Source organism: Copadichromis virginalis, linkage group LG13 (genome assembly GCF_057382275.1).
Source record: "Copadichromis virginalis isolate Kocher_CV1m ecotype Utaka linkage group LG13, C_Virginalis_male_GT1.1, whole genome shotgun sequence".
NCBI lineage: Eukaryota > Metazoa > Chordata > Actinopteri > Cichliformes > Cichlidae > Copadichromis > Copadichromis virginalis.
The window spans coordinates 25540181-25561380 of NC_140630.1; the positions used below are offsets into that span (position 1 = coordinate 25540181).

The 21200-nt window shown below is 43.3% G+C and overlaps 1 protein-coding gene across 7 annotated transcripts in view; it reads left to right on the forward strand.

Annotated features, from left to right (window-relative positions):
- Positions 1-16838, forward strand: part of fgfr2 (fibroblast growth factor receptor 2) — a 38125-nt gene extending 21287 nt beyond the window's left edge. For 4 of the 7 annotated variants that reach the window (XM_085478208.1, XM_085478210.1, XM_085478214.1 and 1 more), the window contains 11 exons: positions 902-1046; positions 2771-2970; positions 4456-4595; positions 6622-6743; positions 7574-7684; positions 8337-8527; positions 9174-9296; positions 10429-10499; positions 12944-13081; positions 13616-13721; positions 15113-16838. In XM_085478208.1, coding sequence (XP_085334334.1) covers positions 902-1046; positions 2771-2970; positions 4456-4595; positions 6622-6743; positions 7574-7684; positions 8337-8527; positions 9174-9296; positions 10429-10499; positions 12944-13081; positions 13616-13721; positions 15113-15277 — 1512 coding nt within the window. In that variant the 3' untranslated portion in view covers positions 15278-16838. Of the gene's footprint in view, positions 1-99; positions 239-901; positions 1047-2770; positions 2971-4455; positions 4596-6621; positions 6744-7573; positions 7685-8336; positions 8528-9173; positions 9297-10428; positions 10500-12943; positions 13082-13615; positions 13722-15112 lie in introns of all 7 variants that reach the window. The other 3 variants (XM_085478212.1, XM_085478213.1, XM_085478211.1) reach the window with 3 other exon arrangements.
- The last annotated feature ends 4362 nt before the right edge of the window (positions 16839-21200 follow it).

The following is a 21200-nucleotide window of genomic DNA, read 5'->3' on the forward strand; positions in this document are numbered from 1 at the left end:
TGCAGATCCATATGCAGTAGCTGTAGTCGTGATGTTTGACTAATTCTGCTCATTCATTTGATGTGCGTGTCTAAGAATGTGTGTGTATGTGGATTGCAGCGTTCAGGCATTAACAGCTCAGACGTGGAAGTGCTCACACTCACCAACGTGACAGAAGAAGATGCTGGAGAATATATCTGTAAAGCCTCCAATTATATAGGCGAGGTCAGCCAGTCGGGCTGGCTGACTGTCATCACAGGTAACCTATGAGACCTGACTCACCTACACTCCCTCCCTACCTTCCGGTGTGGTTTCATAGGCTTCGATCCTGACTTGCTGTGCTGTGGTGGTCCTGCTGGTGGTCCCTTGGTTGTCCTGGTATCACAGTCCGTTTTCCCCCTTTATGTTGCGCCCTTGTGTAATAGCTGTTCCCCCACCCCCCGTCATTACCTGGGAATGGTGAGACCATGGAAGCACTGGACGAGCCCGCACACCTAGACATCAAAATTGACACAGCTAGCATCTTTTTTCTGTGCGAGCTGTGTCAAGGTGATGCATGGTGTTGCAGTGTTCTCCATGCTCGCTCTGTGTTGTGCATGTGTCTAATGTGTGGTTTAGACTTGCCTTTTCTTAGCAGGTTCTGTGGGTGATGGGAACCTTTTGGGTATTTGTTTCTGGTGCACTTGTTCTGTTTTCCTCATGTATTTGGTGGCATATTGGGTTCCATCTGTGTCCTCTCCAGCCCCGAGTGTTCCCAACATCCTTTCCTCTAGATGGAACTGCAACGATGGATACTATCCAGCTCCTCTGATTTCTCTTTTGGTGCTGTGGGGTCTCATTTTTTTCTCTTTCTCTCTCCGTCCTTATTTCTCTCTTTGACTCTTCTACTTTCACCTTCCCTCTTTTCCTCCTCCTCTTCCAGACTGCAGGTGTTAACACCACAGATAAGGAGATAGAAGTTCTCTACTTGCCCAATGTAACATTTGAAGATGCTGGGGAGTATACGTGCTTGGCGGGTAATTCTATTGGGATCTCCTATCACACTGCTTGGTTGACGGTGCTTCCAGGTATATACACCCATGTACTGTCTTCTGTTTCTCTTTTCCCGCTCTCATTCTTCTCCAAAAATGATTGGATTGTGTCATTTCAATTATCTCTCTGGAAGGCAAATCCTCCCTCTGGAGTCTAATTCACACAACTCAAATAGCAGATTATGGCTAGGAGCCAGCGCGGCCATCATCCAAGGCAATGCACTGCAAAAAGCAGGGAGAGCTTGTATTCTATAATATGATATGGCCTGGTGAGCTGCTGAATGCTCACAGCAGATGACAGGGTGGTTTGGTGTGCTCCAGCAACAGTTCAAGTACCTGTAGACTCCAAAACGTGGGGAAGGTTTGCCTTTCTTCTGTCGCTCTTCTTTGTCTCCTGCTTCTCGGGGAAAGTCTTTGAGTGCCACAAAAATAGCATTTTTTCCCCCTTATGCCTCAAGCTGTACTTTACCCCCTTCTGGCTCTGATAATTGGAATCTTTTAAAAACTCTTATTTCTCCCTGAAATAAAGGTTGAAAGTTAAAGCTCAACACTCGCTTCACGTTGGCTTGACTTTCTCAATTATCAGAGCCAAAGCTTTCAACTTCTGCACAGTGAATGTCTTATGCTTGTGTGCGTCGTCATTTATCAACATCCTTTTTTTTTTAATCCTCTATTTTTGTCCATTGCTGAATGTCCGGGCTGTAATTACACATGCCAAAGGATGAGAAACGTAAAACTCATCGACGAGTTAGTTCCAGGCTAAACGGGTGATTATTGATGCTCAAGTTCCTTTCAAAAAGTACAGTGGGCATTAAATGTGACTGAGAGTAGCTGGCTGTCGGCAGCCCTCAACAGACAGCCAGTATTAAACCATCATTAAGGCTGTAACAAGATAATAGTTTGGGTTTTGTCTGTAAACAATACCGCATAATGATCACAAGCAGGCTATTTCCTCTGGGAGTAATATGCAATATTTATTACACTCAATGAGCTCTATCTGCACGGCTGGCGCCTTTAAGGCTGTAACTCCTCTGTGTGTGAGTGTGTGTGTGTGTGTGTGTGTGTGTGTGCGCTGTGGTTTTTGGACCAGCAGATACAAAGTAGGCTGAAGAAAGGTTCCTACATGTACAGTAGCTTCACCTCCAGCTGGCTGAAAGGCAGTTTGGTTGGCTGTACTGTACAAAAGCCTTGTTTGTGGTCTGGAGGCTATGCATTATGGAACAGTCTGTTTCTATAGTGTACACACACACACTCAAATATAAACTAAGACCATTTCTGACAGGAAGTTCAGGCGATACGCAACCATATAGGACAGCGCTTTCCCTTTTGCAATCTGAAGTGAAGCGTTCATTGTTCCACCGTTTGTGGGTGTGGGTTTGTGCTCGCGTGTCTCCAACATTAGCACAGAATGCAGACAGATGCAGGCCTGGTTGGACTGGCTGAGTCAAGATTTAATTGTCTGTTTAGACTGTTAAGCCCTGTACGGAGTTTCTAGACTTTTTTTGTTTTTTAACTAGGAATGCTGGGAAAAATAGAGAGGAGAGGATATGCAACAAAATAATTTTTGTTTAGATAGTTCGTTGATGGTGATTACATTTATACATGAGTCACCTCCAGAGCATCTGTCTCTGTGTTTGTCTGTCTGATACCCGTGTTTGTCTGTGCAAATGGAGAGCACGTATGTGAGCAATCCTAGAGAGTGTTCCTTTAACCTTCTTCGCCTGACCTCACCCTCGCTGCCATTTCTCTGTTTTCCTCAGCCCTTGAGAAAACTCCTGAGTCCATTTCCCCAGACTACGTGGAGATCGCAATATACTGCGCGGGCGTCTTCCTCATTGCCTGCATGGTGGGCATTGTGGTGGTGTGCCGCATGAGGAACACTGCAAAGAAGCCCGACTTTGGTGGCCAGCCAGCGGTTCACAAACTGACCAAGCAGATCCCCCTGCGCCGCCAGGTAACAGAAAGTAGATAAAGAGTTCTAAAGGCATCTTACACCTCTAGAGGAGAATAACACACATTGCATACATGCTGAAAACACAAAACATAATAACAGACAGTCTAGATGATATAGTTGTTTTAACTGGGGGTATCAAACTTATCTTACAGGCCAGTTTAATCTCCAGTGGGTTGGATATGCACAGCCAGTGCATAATAATCTATTAAATAAACTTTTAATTACTGGTTCTTTTACAAATCGAACTATAATAATGCACTTTTTTCCCCACATTCAGTCACTTTACTGCATTACAAAGAAACACTCATGCTGCAAGTCAAGCAAATGTGTCAGCATGGCTCATTGCGTTGATCACCTTTCTTGGTGTGGTCCAGCAGGCCAGGGGTTATTTCTTTGTTAGTAAGAACGTCATAAAACTAATGAGGACTCCAACCTCTGGCTTGCATAAACTTAACCTTGCAACACACAATGCTTCTCCACTAAAATAAATAAATAAGCAGTAAAAAGTCTCCAAATTTGGGACCCTTTCTTTGCAGTTTTCACGCTTCTAGTCCAAGGGGCCAAATGGGATCGTTTTTGTCAGCTGTACCTTTGACAACCCCTGATATAGAGTAATGCTGAAAAAATAAAAGCTGCATAGCAAATAATGAGAGGTGAGGGGAAAAAACATTGTGGCACAATCTGAGCTACATAGTTTTCTCTCCTAATGAAGGTGTTGCCACAATTTAAACAAACAAACAAAAAAACATGCTATTTTTTTGTTTTTTTTATGATAACCATTTCTTTTAAAAGACCAAAGTAAGGCCATGTCGTATAAAGAGCAACAGAGCTCGCAAAGACTTGAGATAAAAAAATGCAGTAATCAGTTTTGTTTCTTTCTCACATGCCTCTCAGGGCTTTCATACATGGTTGATACACTTGTAAATAACACAAAGATTACAACTGATGTGGTATCTTAAAGAATCTACTTCCAGATCTCATTTAGGTGGCGTGCATTTTTGTACAAGTTAGCACTGCTGCCTGAAACTGCAGCCACAGTTTTTCTTTTTTTCACCCTGTGTATGAGCCACAGTTTTCCCTCAAAGGAAAACCAAAAGGTACAAAAAGTGTTGGATTACATTCTGCAGAGAGACTGATTCCTGTGTCAAGGTAAGGTTAGGCTGGAGGGAGGAGAGATGAGCCCTGGAGACGGTGGCGAAGCTGAGCATTTAACACATATTTATCAAAATTACTGTTGCTGCTCAATTAATCATCATTGAAATGTAATCTCCGGCTCTGGGAACGACTTTATCGTAATACCAAAGCCTTAAATGTGGAATTCCCAAATATACTACTTGTGCTGACGCGCCAGAGTTCCCAGCAATGTTGTTATTTTGTAAATAAAGTAGTCAGTCGTACATGCCTCAATTACTCCTCTAGTGATGCCTCGGAGCTCTAACTGATCTGTGAATCCAGACCGCGGTGATCAGCCAATCCCCTTTCATCCTGCAGGTCTCAGCAGACTCGAGTTCTTCCATGAACTCTAGCACGCCTCTGGTGCGCATCACGACACGGCGGAGCTCTGCACACGATGAGCCAATCCCAGAGTACGACCTTCCTGAGGATCCGCGGTGGGAGTTTTCTAGAGACAGGTGAGAAATATTCTTCCTTTTCCTGTCACAGACATTATCCTTCCTACTTACTGGTGTTTTTGTACCCTGAAGAAAGGAAAACCATAACTGATTATTTTTTCCCTCAGAAAAGAATTTGAGATTAGGCTCGTGTCACGCAAATAAGAACTCCCTGTTCTTATTTGCATGTCTCACCACTTTACAAAATGCCAAATAGACAATTATGTAAATCAAATTCAGCTCCTGCATAAACCAAAAAACACCTGAAAATGCTGATCTGCTACCCAGTCCTGCTTTCTTTTGAAAGGGGGTATTCAGAAAAACACTAAGGATTCAGAGCCTGTGTGCAGTAATTGTTTGATGGTATGCATAATACTTTTTTGGGGCCGTCTTTGAGCCTCTATCTGATTTGATCTCACCTGCTAAATGATCAGATTAATCATTTTTATAGGTGAAGAGTGCAGACTTTAATGACTAACTGTTAAAGCACAGTTGTGGTAACTGAGATAAAGGGCTGCTGGCTCATCTGTTGGTGCTTTAGTAAAATGACCTGAACTTGGCACGCTGCACACCGCCTCATCATTACAACGACTGCTACGTCACACTCTCGCTCACCCGTAGTGACACACACACATGCTTCTGTTGGGAAGGAGCGAAGATGTGCTAATTAGTGGTTAGCATTCACAGCTTTCATCTGCATGTTTGGGCTAGGAGTGTTTGCTCGGTTTCATACCAGAGGAATTAGCACCGCTGAGGTTTCGGTTAGTCACAGTAACTACAGCCAGTGATAAGCTTTAGGGTGGATTTAAAAGGACAGCAAAGGTTAGAGCAGTTTAAAGCTGTCTTGAGGCCTTGCGTTTTGAAATGAAAAATGAAAATCCAAAGCTGTTAGTCTGAAAGGAGGCCTGTCTTTTGTTAAAATGAGTTGTTAAAAAAACAGAACTTGGATCATAAATAAAAATTTTTAGCACCAGTCATCAGTGGGGGAAAAACATTTCTGATATCATATTAGACTTTGTGAGTGTGTGCTGCTGAATGGCATTCTGCTGAGGTTTGCTTTTTTTAACACTTAGACCCCCTTTAGATGAAGCAACCATAGTTGTTTTGTCTGGGTTGAATAAATGCATGCCTCTGTTTGAGTCTTTATTCCTTGCTTGCCATCCTACCGCCCGAGGGATCACGTTGGGCTTGCAGAAGGCTTAGGAATGCTAACGTTTGCAGTTTGTGTGCAGGAAAAATAACATTGATTATGTGTGGCTGGAAAGACAGACTGGTTGTCATTGAGTGTGGACAGACAGAGGATTGTGTTACTACATAAGGGCCACAGGCTTTTTTCATGTCCCAGTTTGAATATTTACATAGCCTGTACACTGAGCCTTAAGGTAAGGGCCTCTACTGTCAATCAAATAACAGACAGGAGGCTACACTACCAGCTCAGTGGTCTGATTGGTGCTGCAGCTCTGATGCAAAGTTATGAAAGAGCCTGTGTAAGAATTTCTCCCCCTGATTGATAAATCAGTGTAATAGAGTTTGGACGTTAAATTTAACACCAGATTTTGAAACATGCACCTGTAAGGCAAACTAAAGGAAGAATTCCATCCTTCTGAGGCCAATGTTTTAAGGCTAAAGTAGGCTCTGTGTAATGACTTGAGAAGAGTGTATATTGAAACATGCCAAGAGAGGGTAAACAGTTTAGAAATTAGTGCTCTCCCTGACTTTATCAGACGATTATCGTAGCCACGTCTGCCTTCCTACCTACTGCCCTGGCAGAGGCTGCGGTCGCTGTGCCAATAAAACACTCACACAGACACAATCTGATTTAAACGTAGCAGTCTAGAGAAAAAACCCCCAAAACCGATAGGGTGAGGTTGACAAGCTGGTTCTGTGCCAGGTTTCATTAATGCTCTCTCCCACACTCTAACCTGTTTACTGCAGCACTGTGGGTGAGTCAGTGCACACAAATCAGCCTCATGCATTTGTCTCCCTTTCTGCAGCTAATCAGCTTCCTGTCTATTTTTCCTTCTTGCTTCTCCTTCTGTGGCTGCAGGTTGACCCTGGGCAAACCCCTTGGTGAGGGTTGTTTTGGCCAAGTCGTAATGGCAGAGGCCCTGGGCATCGATAAGGACAAACCCAAGGAGGCTGTAACTGTTGCAGTCAAGATGCTGAAAGGTAAGTGAGTCTCAGTAGCGTTGTGTGTCAGACCGCGGGGATAAGATGTACACTTACTTCATTGTGTCTTCTGAGCAAGGTGAGAACATTTTACAGGTGATTTATGTTCCAGTGAGGGTTCACTAAAGGTGCGTGGTGGAGCCTGGGGCTGTCGTTATTATTCCTTATTGGTGGTTGCTGAGTGACAGCTAGAGGGATGCAGGTTGGGAAGGTAAGGGTTAGGGTGCGGTTACATACCTGACCCCAGAGCAGCAGCTGGCTGGAGCTCAGTCAGCACCCACACAAAGAAGTAAGTCACACTAGCAGCACTGCTGAGATTAATGAAAACAGGAGGAGGGGGCACTGGGTTGGTTTGAGGTTGCGGGGTACGGTGAGATCAGACATGGCAGCAGGCTATTGAGCCGACCTCGACAGTATACGTCTGCTTTTTTAAAACGACTCCAGATACGGTAATGGTGCAGTGGAATGCAGGCAATGCCAGTCTGGCTATTGGGATATCTCCACTTGCTCAATCAGTTCCATGACAAAAGGAGCCTGTGCAGCAGATAATGAATCCAGATTGAACGTCTTTAATTCCTTCTCCTCCCTTGCCCTGGTGCTGAAAGGATGCCTCTGTAGTCATTGTGGGGAGCTTCCCTCGCTGCTGTAACTCGAGCCGACATTGTCTGTCATCCGCACTTAATCAGACGCACCTAAAAAACAGGGTGCTGTCTAAAGGGACAGCTCCTTAGTCCTGAGCCAAAGGGTTAAAGGGGCGTTTGGAACATGGGGTGTGTGTTTTTCAGACCTTCTCTTGGCAACCTTTAATATGTGACTTCTTCTGCTGTTAGATGACGCCACCGAGAAAGACCTGTCTGACCTGGTGTCAGAGATGGAGATGATGAAGATGATCGGCAAACATAAGAACATCATTAACCTTTTGGGGGCCTGTACACAAGATGGTGAGTGCATTGATTGTGAGAATCAGTGTGCATGCATATGCAGATGAGTTTGCTGATTTTCTGTACAATGCCATAAAGGTTTGCCACAGGACCCTTTAGTGTCCTTAAGCACACTTGTTGAGTCCCCATGAAAACAATACTAAAAACCCACTGGCTTACTCTGCTTAGTTAGTCTCAGGGGACAATGTTAAAGTCTTTGAGGTTTCCAGTATAGCTGTCACTAAAAAAGATGATAAAAAGCTACATTGTCATCACATGATAGTCAGTGGTTTGCTCTTCAGTGAGCGTAGTCTCTTTCTGTGCACACGGGCTGTTCAGCTGCATGCAAAGCAACAGGAATCGTCTATTCATATGCAGATTTGTGTTTGGAGCAATTACTGTGAAAAGGAAAAGAAGAAAAAGAATTGGCTATTCTGAGTTTTGGAAATGCACATAACTGTTGAAATGCAGCTCTGCACAGACTGGCTGCTTTAATGCCGTTTCTCACACAGCCCTTCTCAACTGTTTTTGAGCAGAAATTTCCATGAAGCAAGCGCTGGTTTTATGATCTGAATGTTCTGTTTTTCATTAAAATTCACTCTGAATTTTGTCACTTTGTTTCAAAGGGAATAATTCAAGTTCAAACACTTGTTTGGCTCCGTCTCTTGTGCAGGCCCCCTCTATGTCATAGTCGAGTACGCCTCCAAAGGTAACCTCAGGGAGTACCTCCGAGCCCGCCGGCCACCCGGCATGGAATACTCCTACGACATCGCCCGTGTCTCAGACGAACAGCTCACGTTCAAAGATCTGGTCTCCTGCACTTATCAGGTGGCGCGGGGCATGGAGTACCTAGCATCGCAGAAGGTAAGGAGAGGACACGCACAGACACAGACAATGCCCTGTTCTCATATCGATCGCACGCTTGCTGGTTGCCAAAACAGATCTCGGTGCCAGCACACAGAGGGTTTGATGTGCTGTATCCACAAAGGTTTTACGTAGAAGCTTGTATGTGCTTCACTGTGGGAATACTGTCTCCTAAAAACACAACTCTTACCCCGCCTCTCTGCCCAAATCCCTACATTGTCTCTCATTCCACTACAAAAGCCCCTCTGTGTAGAAGAATTGTTAAGTTTTCACAATAGGGGTGCAGCCATGTTGGCCGAAAGCAGCATTACGCTCCCTCTAACTGTTGGAATGTGACAGAGCACGCTGCCTCACACGCACGCACACGCTAAAGTGCATATGTACAACCATACATGTGTCAAGGTATGCGAGGAATCTTTACTGATCCAGGCTTGTTGAAGACTGTGTAGTCGATGTGGCGTCGTGTTATTCAGTCCAGCACTCCCTTTGTGCAGGAGATTTCTGGATGATTTCATGCACCACAGACACTTTAACACCATCCCAAATAAAGCATGCACCTGTTTCCAAGTTGATTTATTTACAGAATGAGGTAATTGTCTTATTCTCATCTTCTCCCTCCCCCCTCTTTTCTCAATCCACATCTCAGTGTATACACAGAGACCTGGCAGCGAGGAACGTCCTGGTCACAGAGAGCAACATCATGAAGATCGCCGACTTCGGCCTGGCCAGGGATGTCCACAACATCGACTACTATAAAAAGACGACCAATGTAAGTACTCTGCGTGTCAGCGGATGCTTTTTGGAGAGCTTCAGCGGGGGATGAGTTCACCCTCCTCTCCTTTTGCTCCAGTTCCTTCCCTTCCCTCATCTTTCTGTTTCACTCCGTTTCCTCCGCTGGTGTCTTGGCAAAAGCTGCAGGTTCCCAGGCGGCCTGTGAATCTAGTGCTTCTGGAGATTCTGCCTGTTTACCCCTCAGTCTCTTGTTCTTTTGGTTTCATCGACACTTATACAATTAGCCCAGAAAAGAGACCGAGCGAGAGGGGAGGGAGCAGCAGCTTAGCCGTAATTGACATCTCCATAGCGGCCCAGTGGTGTCTTTCTTTCCCACCGCAGAACGTTGTTGCCTGCGCATCCTCATTTCATATGCATGATTGCCTTTTCATCGCATGCACAATCACGCTGAGAACTAGCTGACAACAACAACAATATTCGATGATGCTGACGGTGACGAAGATTAGGGCAAGCAAATGCGACAATGATTGAAACGGGACCAATAAAGACAGAGGCATCATTGTAGTGCTGCATTTTTTTAATATTTCTGTTAATCTTCATTGGTCTGACAGGAATGGGACACTTTACATCAGCCTTTTATTGAATTGCTTCATAATTCTTTATGGAATGAATGAAAACTACAGCAAATTCAGATTTTGTGTATTTAACTTGCTGCCCACCACAGCATCTGTAACTAAAGAATACCTATTTAGTGTCTGAATGATAATATATACTCACCAAGGTCGCCTTGTCAGCTACGCTTAGCTTCCCGGCAAGTGTTTCAATGCTACAGTGATAGACTCTTCTTTATCCGTGACCCTGTTTATCAGCTCTATTGCCCTAACAATGTAAACTGTCTAGGGGAGAATGGATTTCCCTGAGGAATCAGGGAAATCCATTCTCCCCTAGACAGTCGCTCCTCTAGTGCCTTATTCCCTTGACTACTTCCACATATCAGCTTTTCCAGGAGTAATGAGATCTCCTGGTCATGAGGGATTTGAATTTCTTGCTGATGAAGCAAGAAATTTAGAGCTCGGCAGTCTTTTAAGGGGTACATTTTATTTGACCTCTCACCTGAGTGAGTGTGTGTGTGTGTGTGTGTGTGTGTGTGTATGTGTGTCCGTCCTCAGGGTCGTCTCCCGGTGAAGTGGATGGCTCCAGAGGCACTCTTCGACCGGGTCTACACACACCAGAGTGATGTGTAAGTATATAACAAAGTGTTTCTGTGTCCCACCACTGTAAATAATCCAAAATCCATTTACTCACATCAGTGGTACATTAAGCTTTATCATAAAGTAAAAGATGCTGTCACAGCTATTTTCTATAGCCTGCAGTCAGAGTGATTGTTTTTCATGGGGTACAGGAACAGAGGGTAGGTGATGGTTTGGGGTTTTTTTGGGGGTTTTTTTGGTGCAGTGTTGGTGAGTGTTAGGTTGAGGGGGATGACTGGCTGTAGGGGGCCAGTAGTGGCCAGTCTGTGGCAAAAGTGAGGATTTCACGCTAGACTTGGAGCCAATGCCGTGTTACTAATCTGGCCGGCTTCAAAGGGCCTAGAAGGAACCCGGAGCCCACCAGCACCTCCTCTTTTCCCCCTCTGATTCACCCCTGCTCCTCCGGCCCTGCTCGGAAGTTTCCCATCTTGTTTGGGCCCCCCATGCACCTCTAAACGCAACAATGCTGCAGCCTCCCTGTGCAGGCCTCATCCTCCCTGCATCCAGCCTCTTTTAACTCCCTGCCATCCCCTCTTCACTCTCCTCTCCTTATTCAGCAACACTTTGAACATGTGGATCATCATTTTGGAGCAGTTCCACGATCAAAATACCCCCCCCCCCTTTTCCCCTACTCTTCTTATTTTCATTCATCTGGTATGTGAATTGCTGACCCGTCTCTCTCTCTTTCTTTTTAAGATCAAGAGTACTCATTCTAAAAACAGAACAAAGGGAGCGCGTCCCTCTCTTTTTGGTGTTTGAGTCTTATGTGTTCTGACAGCATCGTTTGAAGCTTCTGCTCCAGACACTGGCGGCAGAAAGTGTATGTGGCAATTAGATAAATGCCTTGCATGCTGACCCCTGGGAAGGGAGGCTTTATGTGTGTGTGTGTGTGTGTGTGTGTGTGTGTTTCAGTCATACAGCAGTAGCACACTAAATATAGCACTTATCCGTCTAAGCCCTTTGATAGAGAATTTCTTTCCTGTCCGTGCCTCTGTGTATTGTTTGTGCACATAAGGATGTGTAAGTACACATGATGCCCTTCGTGTTCCACAGCAGCAATCAATAACCCTAGGAAGTACAAGGGGGAGGAGCTGAATGGGAGGTGGGGTGCAGTCATGAAGTGGCCACTGTAGTTCTGCTTATTAGCTCACCGCTAATTACGATTCATCACTCACTTTTAGTAATTGGCTTTTTCTCAGAGGTGCAGTTGGAGCGGCGCTTACGCTGGTCGCCAGAATGACAAGCGATCCATACGTGACATCAGATTAAATGAATACATGAATTCCAATTGAACTCGTGTGCTGTTGTTTTGACAAATGGGGACTTTACAGTCCAGCTGTCAGGGCCTCGAGTATTCATATTTGCATACGAATCGCATATTCATTTATTCTCTGGTTTTTGTGCTGCATTCTGTCATCAGAAATTTCAACAATAGAGAACAAAAAAACCCAACTGAATGTTTATTGACTGGTTGTTTTTTAAGTATAGATTCTGCATCTAGTTGGCTGGAGTACATACAGATCCACCTGGCCGCATTCCAGGTCAGGTAAATTGACCCCAAGCGTGTTGCTTTGTTTGGTACGTCATGGCTGACTGCAAGTAGACACAAACTTGTTCTCCCCAACAAGCGCTGAGCGATGGTTACAATCTCAGAAAGGAGAAACGAGTGTGTCAACAAGTGCAGTGATAGAGCAGAGAAGAAACCTGGCTGGCTGGTTGTGTAAACAGATGGAAGATCCTGATAAATGCCCAACCTGCCTCTCAGTGCATACTTGCCTAGTTAGACCACTAACACAGATTGTGGTTGCCTGAATGCATGTGCACACACTGCGTTTTGTCAAATGTGTCTGCACGTTACAATAGCTGCAGCCATTGGGTGAACATGAATCAAGCGTGTTGTCATTGCTCGAATGATTCATTTGAAACGCTCGGTACGCGATGATGACATCAGCAGCATGAAAGCCGATGATGTTAAACAACCGGATGCTGCAATGAGGAAGTAGTTAAAAATTAATAGTCACCAGCCATCTCTGGAGTTCTTTTGTCTTTTCTGGCTCTTTTGTCAATAGTGGGTGGTCCAGCGTTTGTTTTGGTGTGGTGCGATCAGACAATGCGAGTCTGTGCAACTGGCCAGCCGGGAACAAAAGCCATCATTGAGATCGGGGCCAGAGTAGCACTGGCAGTGCGTTTGAACCACGAGTCATTGGACAACAGAAAGAGGGCATTGACACCACGGCTGTCACACTGTTGTAATTTTCTAACCCATAGCCAAGTAAATGTTATGTATGTAAATGATTAGAAGCTTAAGGACATTTGTACTGGTTTGCAAATTCTAGAGCACTATTTACACAGATATATATTTCCTGCTCTAGTCATTCTTAAACACCCTGGTTAACATGTTAATGTGTATATATGTTCATTCTTGTGTTGCCAGCTGGTCATTTGGGGTGCTGATGTGGGAGATCTTCACCCTAGGGGGCTCACCCTACCCTGGCATCCCCGTTGAGGAGCTCTTCAAGTTGCTTAAAGAGGGCCATCGCATGGACAAGCCCGGAAACTGCACCAACGAGCTGTAAGTTTAGCTTTTTTTTTTTTTCTGCGAAAAGCACATATTCTCTAACTGAGCTGCTACCAAAATACACATCACGTCGTGCATCGAGACTGAATGCCAGCCCAGTCTCCCATCAGATCCATGACTACGCGGCTCTGTGTCCACTCAGTCGGGCTTCTGCACAGCTGTGCCTGTCTGCTATCAGTGTCCTCATTCACAATGAGACCTCTGCAGTCAGCAGACAATGGCACAGTTTCTGCGGCGGTGCCACAGCGAGAGGGCTGATGGGGGAATAGCAGAGGCGGATAAACAGAGAGTACACATTATATTAAAATAAATCCAAAACACTGAGAGACATGTTTCTAATCAACAGCAGGGCTTCACAATGTGGGGAAAAAAAAAATGTCAGAGTCTGCAGTTTTTGTTTTTTTTCTTTGATAATGGAGAAATCTGAGTGAGCAGCTTACTGTATACTTCCCTAAACAATTTGCGGTCCTTCCCTTCATCCCCAGAGTTTTTCTTTTAATAAATTGACCATAATTATCTCTTTTTCAGGTACATGATGATGAAAGATTGCTGGCATGCCATCTCATCCCAGAGACCCACCTTCAAGCAGCTAGTAGAGGATCTGGATCGCATCCTAACCCTGAGCACCAATGAGGTGAGCGCAGGCTTGTCTTCTTGATTTCTGGGTGGTCAGAATTCACACTACATAAACCTTGCTGGCAAATGGGAGTTGAGCATTCCATAGCAATAAAATAATAATGATACAAAAGCTTCTCCATCCAAACCAAATTACGCTCTTGCCAATGCATGCATGTGTCAGAAAAATGTTGCATAAGGATTTTTGTGCATTAGCCGTGACGTTATTGAAATAAGGCCTAAATAGTGACTGAAAAAAAGGGGCCAGATGATTTGATCCAGGCCTAACATAGTTGCTACGGCCAAGTAAAGTTGCCCAATCATCAAATCCATACTTTGCTCCTTATGACGGCCCACTATTTTTTCCATTCCCCTTCCTGTCTCGTGTGATATCCGAGTGCCGACCTGAAAAGAGGCCGTCGATGGAAAGCTGTCAGGACTCGTCTTCTCTGGAGCTCGAGCTTCAGGAATTTATGCCAGCAAAGCCCCACTTTGAGTTTGAACTTTTGAAATGTAATAAAGCGTCTTTTTCTTGCTTTTTTCCCCCCCCCTCTCCATCCTTTCCCTTTTACCCCAAACCGCTGGCAGATGTGGAGATCTTTAGTAATATGAGCCTTTTCGTGTTGAGCTGGGAAAATGGAAGCCAGTGCTCATTTTCTACAAAACCCCAAGAACTCTTCCTCCTCACAACTTGTCCCAATAACAGCCATGAAAGACTGGGAGGAAAAAAAAGGGGGGGAAGAAGGCTGCCTCGGCCGACAGAAAAGACCAAAACAACTTCCCAATGCTGGCTAAAGTCAAAAATTAATAACAGCTTTCCATCTTATTTCGTTTTCATTTAGCTGTGCTCTGCCAGTTTCTTTATTTTTTTTCCCAACAATCTTGTAGTACTTATGTCTGGCGCTTCAGTGTCAGATATCAGATCTGTTTGGAGTGAAGTGAGATTGAGGTTTATGCCACATCCCTACCCAAGTTTCCTTCTCTAAATGTATCCTCTTGTCCCCAAATCCTATCCATCTCAAACCACTCTGTGGTGGACGAAAAATGCGTCCAGGTCGGCCCTGCTAGCTTCAAGCTCAGTCAGCAGTCCAACGTTCACTTTATTACCTATTATTCCTGCAAATATTTTCATACAGTATCCAGTTTAAGATTGCATTTTTTTCTGTTTCATTTCATAAGTCCTCCCAGGGTTTGGATAAATACCATAATAAAGGTGATACTCTTCTACTCCACTGCTCTCCCAATGCTCTGGAAAGTCCCTAATCCCGTCGACTGGATTTCAGCACGAAATTTGCGTTCTTGTGTTTGTTCTAGATCTTCTTCCTCTTACGTCTTCGAAACGTTCCTTCCCTTTGTTCTGCGTGTAAGCGATCTCACCCAACCCTCCCTTTCCTCTCTCTGTGTCTGCAGGAGTATCTGGACCTGTGCGCCCCAACAGAGCAGTATTCCCCCAGCTTCCCCGACACTCGGAGCTCCTGCTCCTCCGGCGACGACTCCGTGTTTTCCCACGACCCATTACCGGACGAGCCCTGCCTCCCCAAGTACCAGCACATCAACGGGAATGTCAAAACATGAGCCCTCATCCACCCTCGTCCACCTAGTTTGACCTACCCTAATCCTACCTGTCGGAGTCTTAAAACACGCTCCAAATTTCCTCCACCCGCCCTCCCCATCACCTCCTGTGGCTCCCGGTGGACTAATGGGCCCAGACAGGACTGGGTGGTGGCAGCGCTGCTGTCACACTCTCATACTGCCATACGCTCACACTTTATATATAAATATAGGACATGCTCACATGAGGTCTTAAAGGAGAGGATAGGGACCTTAAAGAAGCCTTTTTGTACTGACTGAATGAAGTGATGTTCCCAAGGGACTCTTCTCCTCTTCCTCTTTTGATATAAACAGAGATTTTTCATTTTGGTTCTCATGTTTATACCCAGAGTGTTTTTTTTCTCCTTTTTTGCAATCAACAATGTTTGGTGGTCCAATTCCAGTGGCTGGCATCCCAAGACTGTTGTGTACTCCTGGAAGAATGTATGGGTTCATGTGAACTTGTGGAAAAAACAAGGGACCAGAAGAGGACGGCAAATAGGAAATGGACTAAGAGACAGAGCTGCGACTAACAAAACAGAAGAATAGGTGGAGAGCAAATATTAAAAAAAAGCAAAACTTCTGTTTATTTTGTAATATTAATGCATTTCTTTTTCAGTTTTATTGATAAACCTTCCCAACTATCCTGGAGGAAAAAATACACAGTATAATGTATAGTGCTGGGTATATTTGTAAATATATTCAAATATGTATAAAAATATATTATATATTTACAATGAATTATTTTTTGTATGGACTTGGATATAACCCCCACCCTCACCCCGACCGCCCCCTATATGAGTTGAAAGCAGGTGTGCTAACAGGTTATGTGTTCTATGTTTCTCGCCACACACACGCACACACGAATACACACTTTAATACACACAAACACCTGTCTCACACTCACCCAGTAACACAGTCGAGTATTGGCTTTCAGGGACCGAGGTACCATGTTAATTTATTGACTTTTTTTTTTTTTTTTTAATGAATCAAAAAATATAAAAAATAATATGGAAGAAATTATGACATTAATGATGCTGATAATACATAAATAATCCATTAAAAATGTATGGTAATTTAAAATGATCTTTCAACAGTAACAGGAAAACTATTTTTAGTGGGTTTGAAAGATCCAGGTTTTGTAAGTTTTATATATGAATGTGAATATTAAGTTAAATTTTTCGAAAAACTGTACATTTTATAGTCAGCTAATCCCTTTCTTATGTAGATCTTAATGGCATTTTTATCCAGTCGTTCTTAGCAATGCTTTAGGAAATAAGAAGACTGGATATTTATATATGATTAAAATACATAAGAATTTGGAAACGCATACCAGCAGTCTGCTCCCTCAGTTTGACTAGATATAGGTTTTAAATTTCCGTGACAGAATTGAAAGCTGAAAAACAAAGTGTTAAATCATAAAAGTGGTTTATTTTATTTTATTTTTGTTGTCGTTTTTTTTTTTTTTTTTACTGGACCAACTTTAAGATGTTGTTTTGCAAGTGTTTATGCCACATTTGCGAAATAAATGATGGAAAAAAAGATATCACGACCCAATGTTTGGCTTTTTGAAATGTTTTCAGTGTGAAGTTGATTAGTTTTGCAGCAAGTGGCACTTTGTTTGGTTTTCCTAACACTGCACATTGTGTTGTACAGCTGCACTCTCCTCTGACCTAAATATCTTTTCGCTTTGTATCTGATAAGGGTAGAGTTGATTTAGCTGTTACTACTGGTATGCTTGGATTCTTTGCTTACTATGTAAAGAGAGGAATTTGTTACTCTGTCAGCCATTAAATCACACAAACTGCACAAATGTACAGGGGCTCTATGAACAGGCAGATGACGTTTTTCTGTTTCATTTCTGATAGAAGCTGTCCAGATGCAAAACCTCTGAGCTCATCACAAACTCGGAGTAAACCTGATCAAATTAGATATTGGATTTGTGCCAGTGGTTATACCGGCAGTTTTGTTAATGAATAGGGGACTCCTCATTCTCTTGATAGCTTTCCTCTGCGTCTCTATCCGTCTGACTCTGATCAGCCGAAGAGTCTGTTAGCCTTCTAATGTTCTGATTAGCTAATTGATTTCCATTTTATTCTTATCAGTATAGATTTAAATCAATGGATTCAGTTGTCTGACCTTATTTGATGTAAGATAATCAAAGCTGATCTATTAGCAAGTGTGATTGTTAGTGGCAGATGTGGATTTGGTTGCATTTGGCTAATAGTGGTTAGCTTGCACGCACACACACAGCCGATGGGTTATAGAAAAACCCAGTGAGGCAACAACAGTCAACTATGCTAACAGCTGTTGTGCTAGCTAAAAAGAATATTGTTAGCATGCTGTGTTAACTTTTTCTTATTAACAATAACCATAAAGTAGCTTACGATAATGATTCAGAGAATTATTTAATGAAAAATTAACTGCTAAATATGAACTTGTTAGCTATATGAAACATTACTGACCAAAGTTACTTGCAGGACTGTGTACCTAACTTTTACTTTTTAGTCTACTGACTGAATTATGTCGGTTCTACTAAACACCTATTTAAACCTACTAAGTTTTTGGGTACAGAGTAGACCTGGGTCAGAGGAAGAAAAAGAGGAAGCCCATGTAATAGCACGCATGCTGAAACTGAATTTAGTTCAATTGAGTTTTATTCACAACACCAGTCACCTTACAGCTTTGAAAGGTAAAGACAATGTTTGCAAGAAACCAGACAAACTCAAAGAGCAATGGTGGCATCCTGAAAGTCTAAGTGTGGTTTAACTTTTTACAATTCAACACATTTATCTTACACAACGCAAAGCCGACCATGGCAACACATTCAATCTGAAGAAATACTGGTCAAATACAAAATATACAATGTGAAGAGTCTACCATGTTGGATACAGACCTACAGCTAATGTTAGCACATGTGTGTCATCGTAGAGGAAGCTTAACCCATGGTTAATGATGATAAAGATGAAACTGTAAGTGCGGCCACCCTATCCACATCTGGCCGTTAGGTACCAGTAGTTGGATAAGTTGTTGTCTGAGAAATAGGTTGATGTCTTTTGACTAGCGGCACAGAAATTTCTTATAACAATGCTATTTATCGTAAACAGGCAGTATATTAGCAAACTTTCAAAGGCAAAGACTCTAACATTTCTATTTAATATTGCAGTATGCGAACAGGGACTGATGTCAACATTAGACACACTGTCAAACAGTGACCAAGGCAGCTGGTGTTATGTGTAAAATGTATTATTTTAGAGAATATGAATGTACTAAATTGTAGGTACTGGTAACAGTTCAAATGTGAAAGATACCCAACTCTAGTTGCTACAGTTCATTTTGTGGATGGATGAACATTTAAAAAAAAAAGAAGAAGAAGAAGAAGAAGAAGATTGACTAAAACCTCCATCATACACACTAAAGCATTTTTTTTTTTTTACATAAACCAGGAATCCACCCCCTCTGTTACCAAGCTTCAACTTGTTGTGAATAAAAATACAAACTTTAGTTCCAAGCCTTCCTCTAACAAACGTGTCCCCTCATGTCTCCGGAACCTGAAAAGGGCTTGGAGGAAAAAGTCAGATAGTCAGTCAGAAAACATTCCTCTTTTTCCATAGAATAACGGGGATGAAAGCAGCTACAGAGGACTGGAGGGGGTTTGGAAAGAAAGAGTGGCAGGATAAACCTTAGCAACATACACTCTCATTAAAGGGGTAGAGAGAAGAGAAAGGCAGCCGGATATCCACACTGGCTTTTGCAGACTTTTATCAGAATGACTGCCTATTGTGCTGCAGAGGCAGGGAGGCGGGGGGGACTCCATGGAGACCAAATAGAGGATTAGATTGTTCCAACTTGACAAAATGCCCTCTGAGATGTCACAGCATTAATGTGAAACAAATACACGTCATCTGATTTTCTATAGGGCATGTTCTATCAAGAAATACATTATCAGGTCTGCTTATGCATTGTCAGTGACGTAGGTAGAAATAAGTATTTTGGTTACCAATAACTCGGTGATGCGAGAGCCTGGGAACCAAATGAATCTTGGAGCTCGTGTTTAATTTGCACTTATCAAATATCAGGTATGTTTAAAAAAAATTCTTTGCCCTGATTGATTTTGAATTTATTTAGCTGTATTCAGAGGCATTTTGAGTAATCAGAAATGAACTATGCATTTGTCTGGCAATCCTAGATTAATTATATGACAACCAACAAGATTATCTGTATTTAGAGTCGTACTGATATTTCATTGTCTATGGATGTTTATGGTTTATAAACTCCACACTGCCCTCATCCAGTGAAAACGTACCAAGGACTCAACTAGCATTGGTGTTTTCTTGCCCTCCATCAATAAAAACAAGCCATCACCCCTGGCCAAAGCCCTGAAGGAGTTTGGGTGCCTAATGTCTTGAACCTTAACCCACTGACCCTCAAATATTAGCTTTGACCAATTTTAGGGAGATGGGGCCGCTGCCAGTGGACACAAGCTGACCCCTTTATGTTCAAAAGTGAAAGTGGGTGTTTTTTTGCAGGACAGGACACTTCATTTGCTACAAGGTTGAAATTGAGGCCATCTGGCAGTGTGACAGGCGGATGATTTACTAGTGTTGCCTAACATTTTGGTGGTAAAAGTGGTTTTCACTTTGATTCTGCCTTTCCACCTTGTACTTCATTCTCTGCGTCCTTCATCTTGCTCTGCTCTCCCTTGCCTAGCCATCTGGCGAGGCCCGTTGTGTTTGCACAAGGCTCGGTCCTCTGGAATGTCAACATAAGGCTTTGTGTGAAGCCAGAGGAGCCCACATCCACAAGAGATAAGACCCCAACGACCCGGATTGAGGAGAAAGGGTCAGCTACCAGGATGGCGGTGGCTGACTTAAAGTTTAACAAAGTGGGCGGGTGACCTCCATATCCGCGACTTAATCCTGAGAGACACTCTCACCACTCATCAGAATCCAGCTTTGCCTCATCAGTGGCAAAATCCTATTTTTGAGTAGAAGGCATCCATCCGCTCTCCACCGCCAACTTAATCTTATTATTTTATACCCAACCTTTGAAGCAGATATTTTAGTAAAGTTCTTCCCATTGACCAGTTAGCTGACAAGGCTGAAGTTCTCAACCTACCATTTGCACTGTGTAGCAGATGAATGGTTCATTGCTAGGTCAGTGCTCACGAGAGGGAGGGGTCTACTTGTGTTTGATTAAGGGCTTGCAAGGCACCGTGTCTAGTTCTGCATGGAAGGATAAACAAGTCGAGTATGTGCCTGCATGTACGTGTGGATGTGGGATGTGTGTGTTTTGTTGCCCCGTGGGATCTTCTAAACATTCGCTAACGGCACGGTTGTGTCAGAGCATCTGTAATTCACAAATTCCACTTCCAGTTAGTTTATATGCTGACTCTGCTACGTCTGAAGGTCTGAGGTAACGGCTCTTGGAGTGTAATCATAGCAAAAAGAAGAGTTGAAACTAAATTGTTTAGAGGAAGATAATGGGATAGAACTCCAAAACTAACATCTTGCAGAAGAGTTTAGATTACTTGTGTTTGTTGACTAAGCAGGAGTCAGGAGAGTAACAATGTGTGTTGTAAGAGGGTTAATTATTGCCCACTACAGAAAATAGAGCTAGTTTTGTTTCACACGCACTTGCAAAATTATATTGGAATCCAAAACAGTGAAGTTTGTTACACTGGGATAATATGGCATATTTTACAGCTCTGGGTGTGTTCTATAAATGGGCTTAGTCATAATGTTCCCTGCCTAGTGATGGCAATCACACTCACCCAATCAGTCAGACAAATCCCCCTGTGTCTTGTCTTACAGTCATGAAGTCAGCAGTGACATCAAAAGCCTTAAACCCTGACGTACTCTGATGATTACCTGCCAAGGTGTCAAACGTGGGTTTTCCAGTGGCAGGA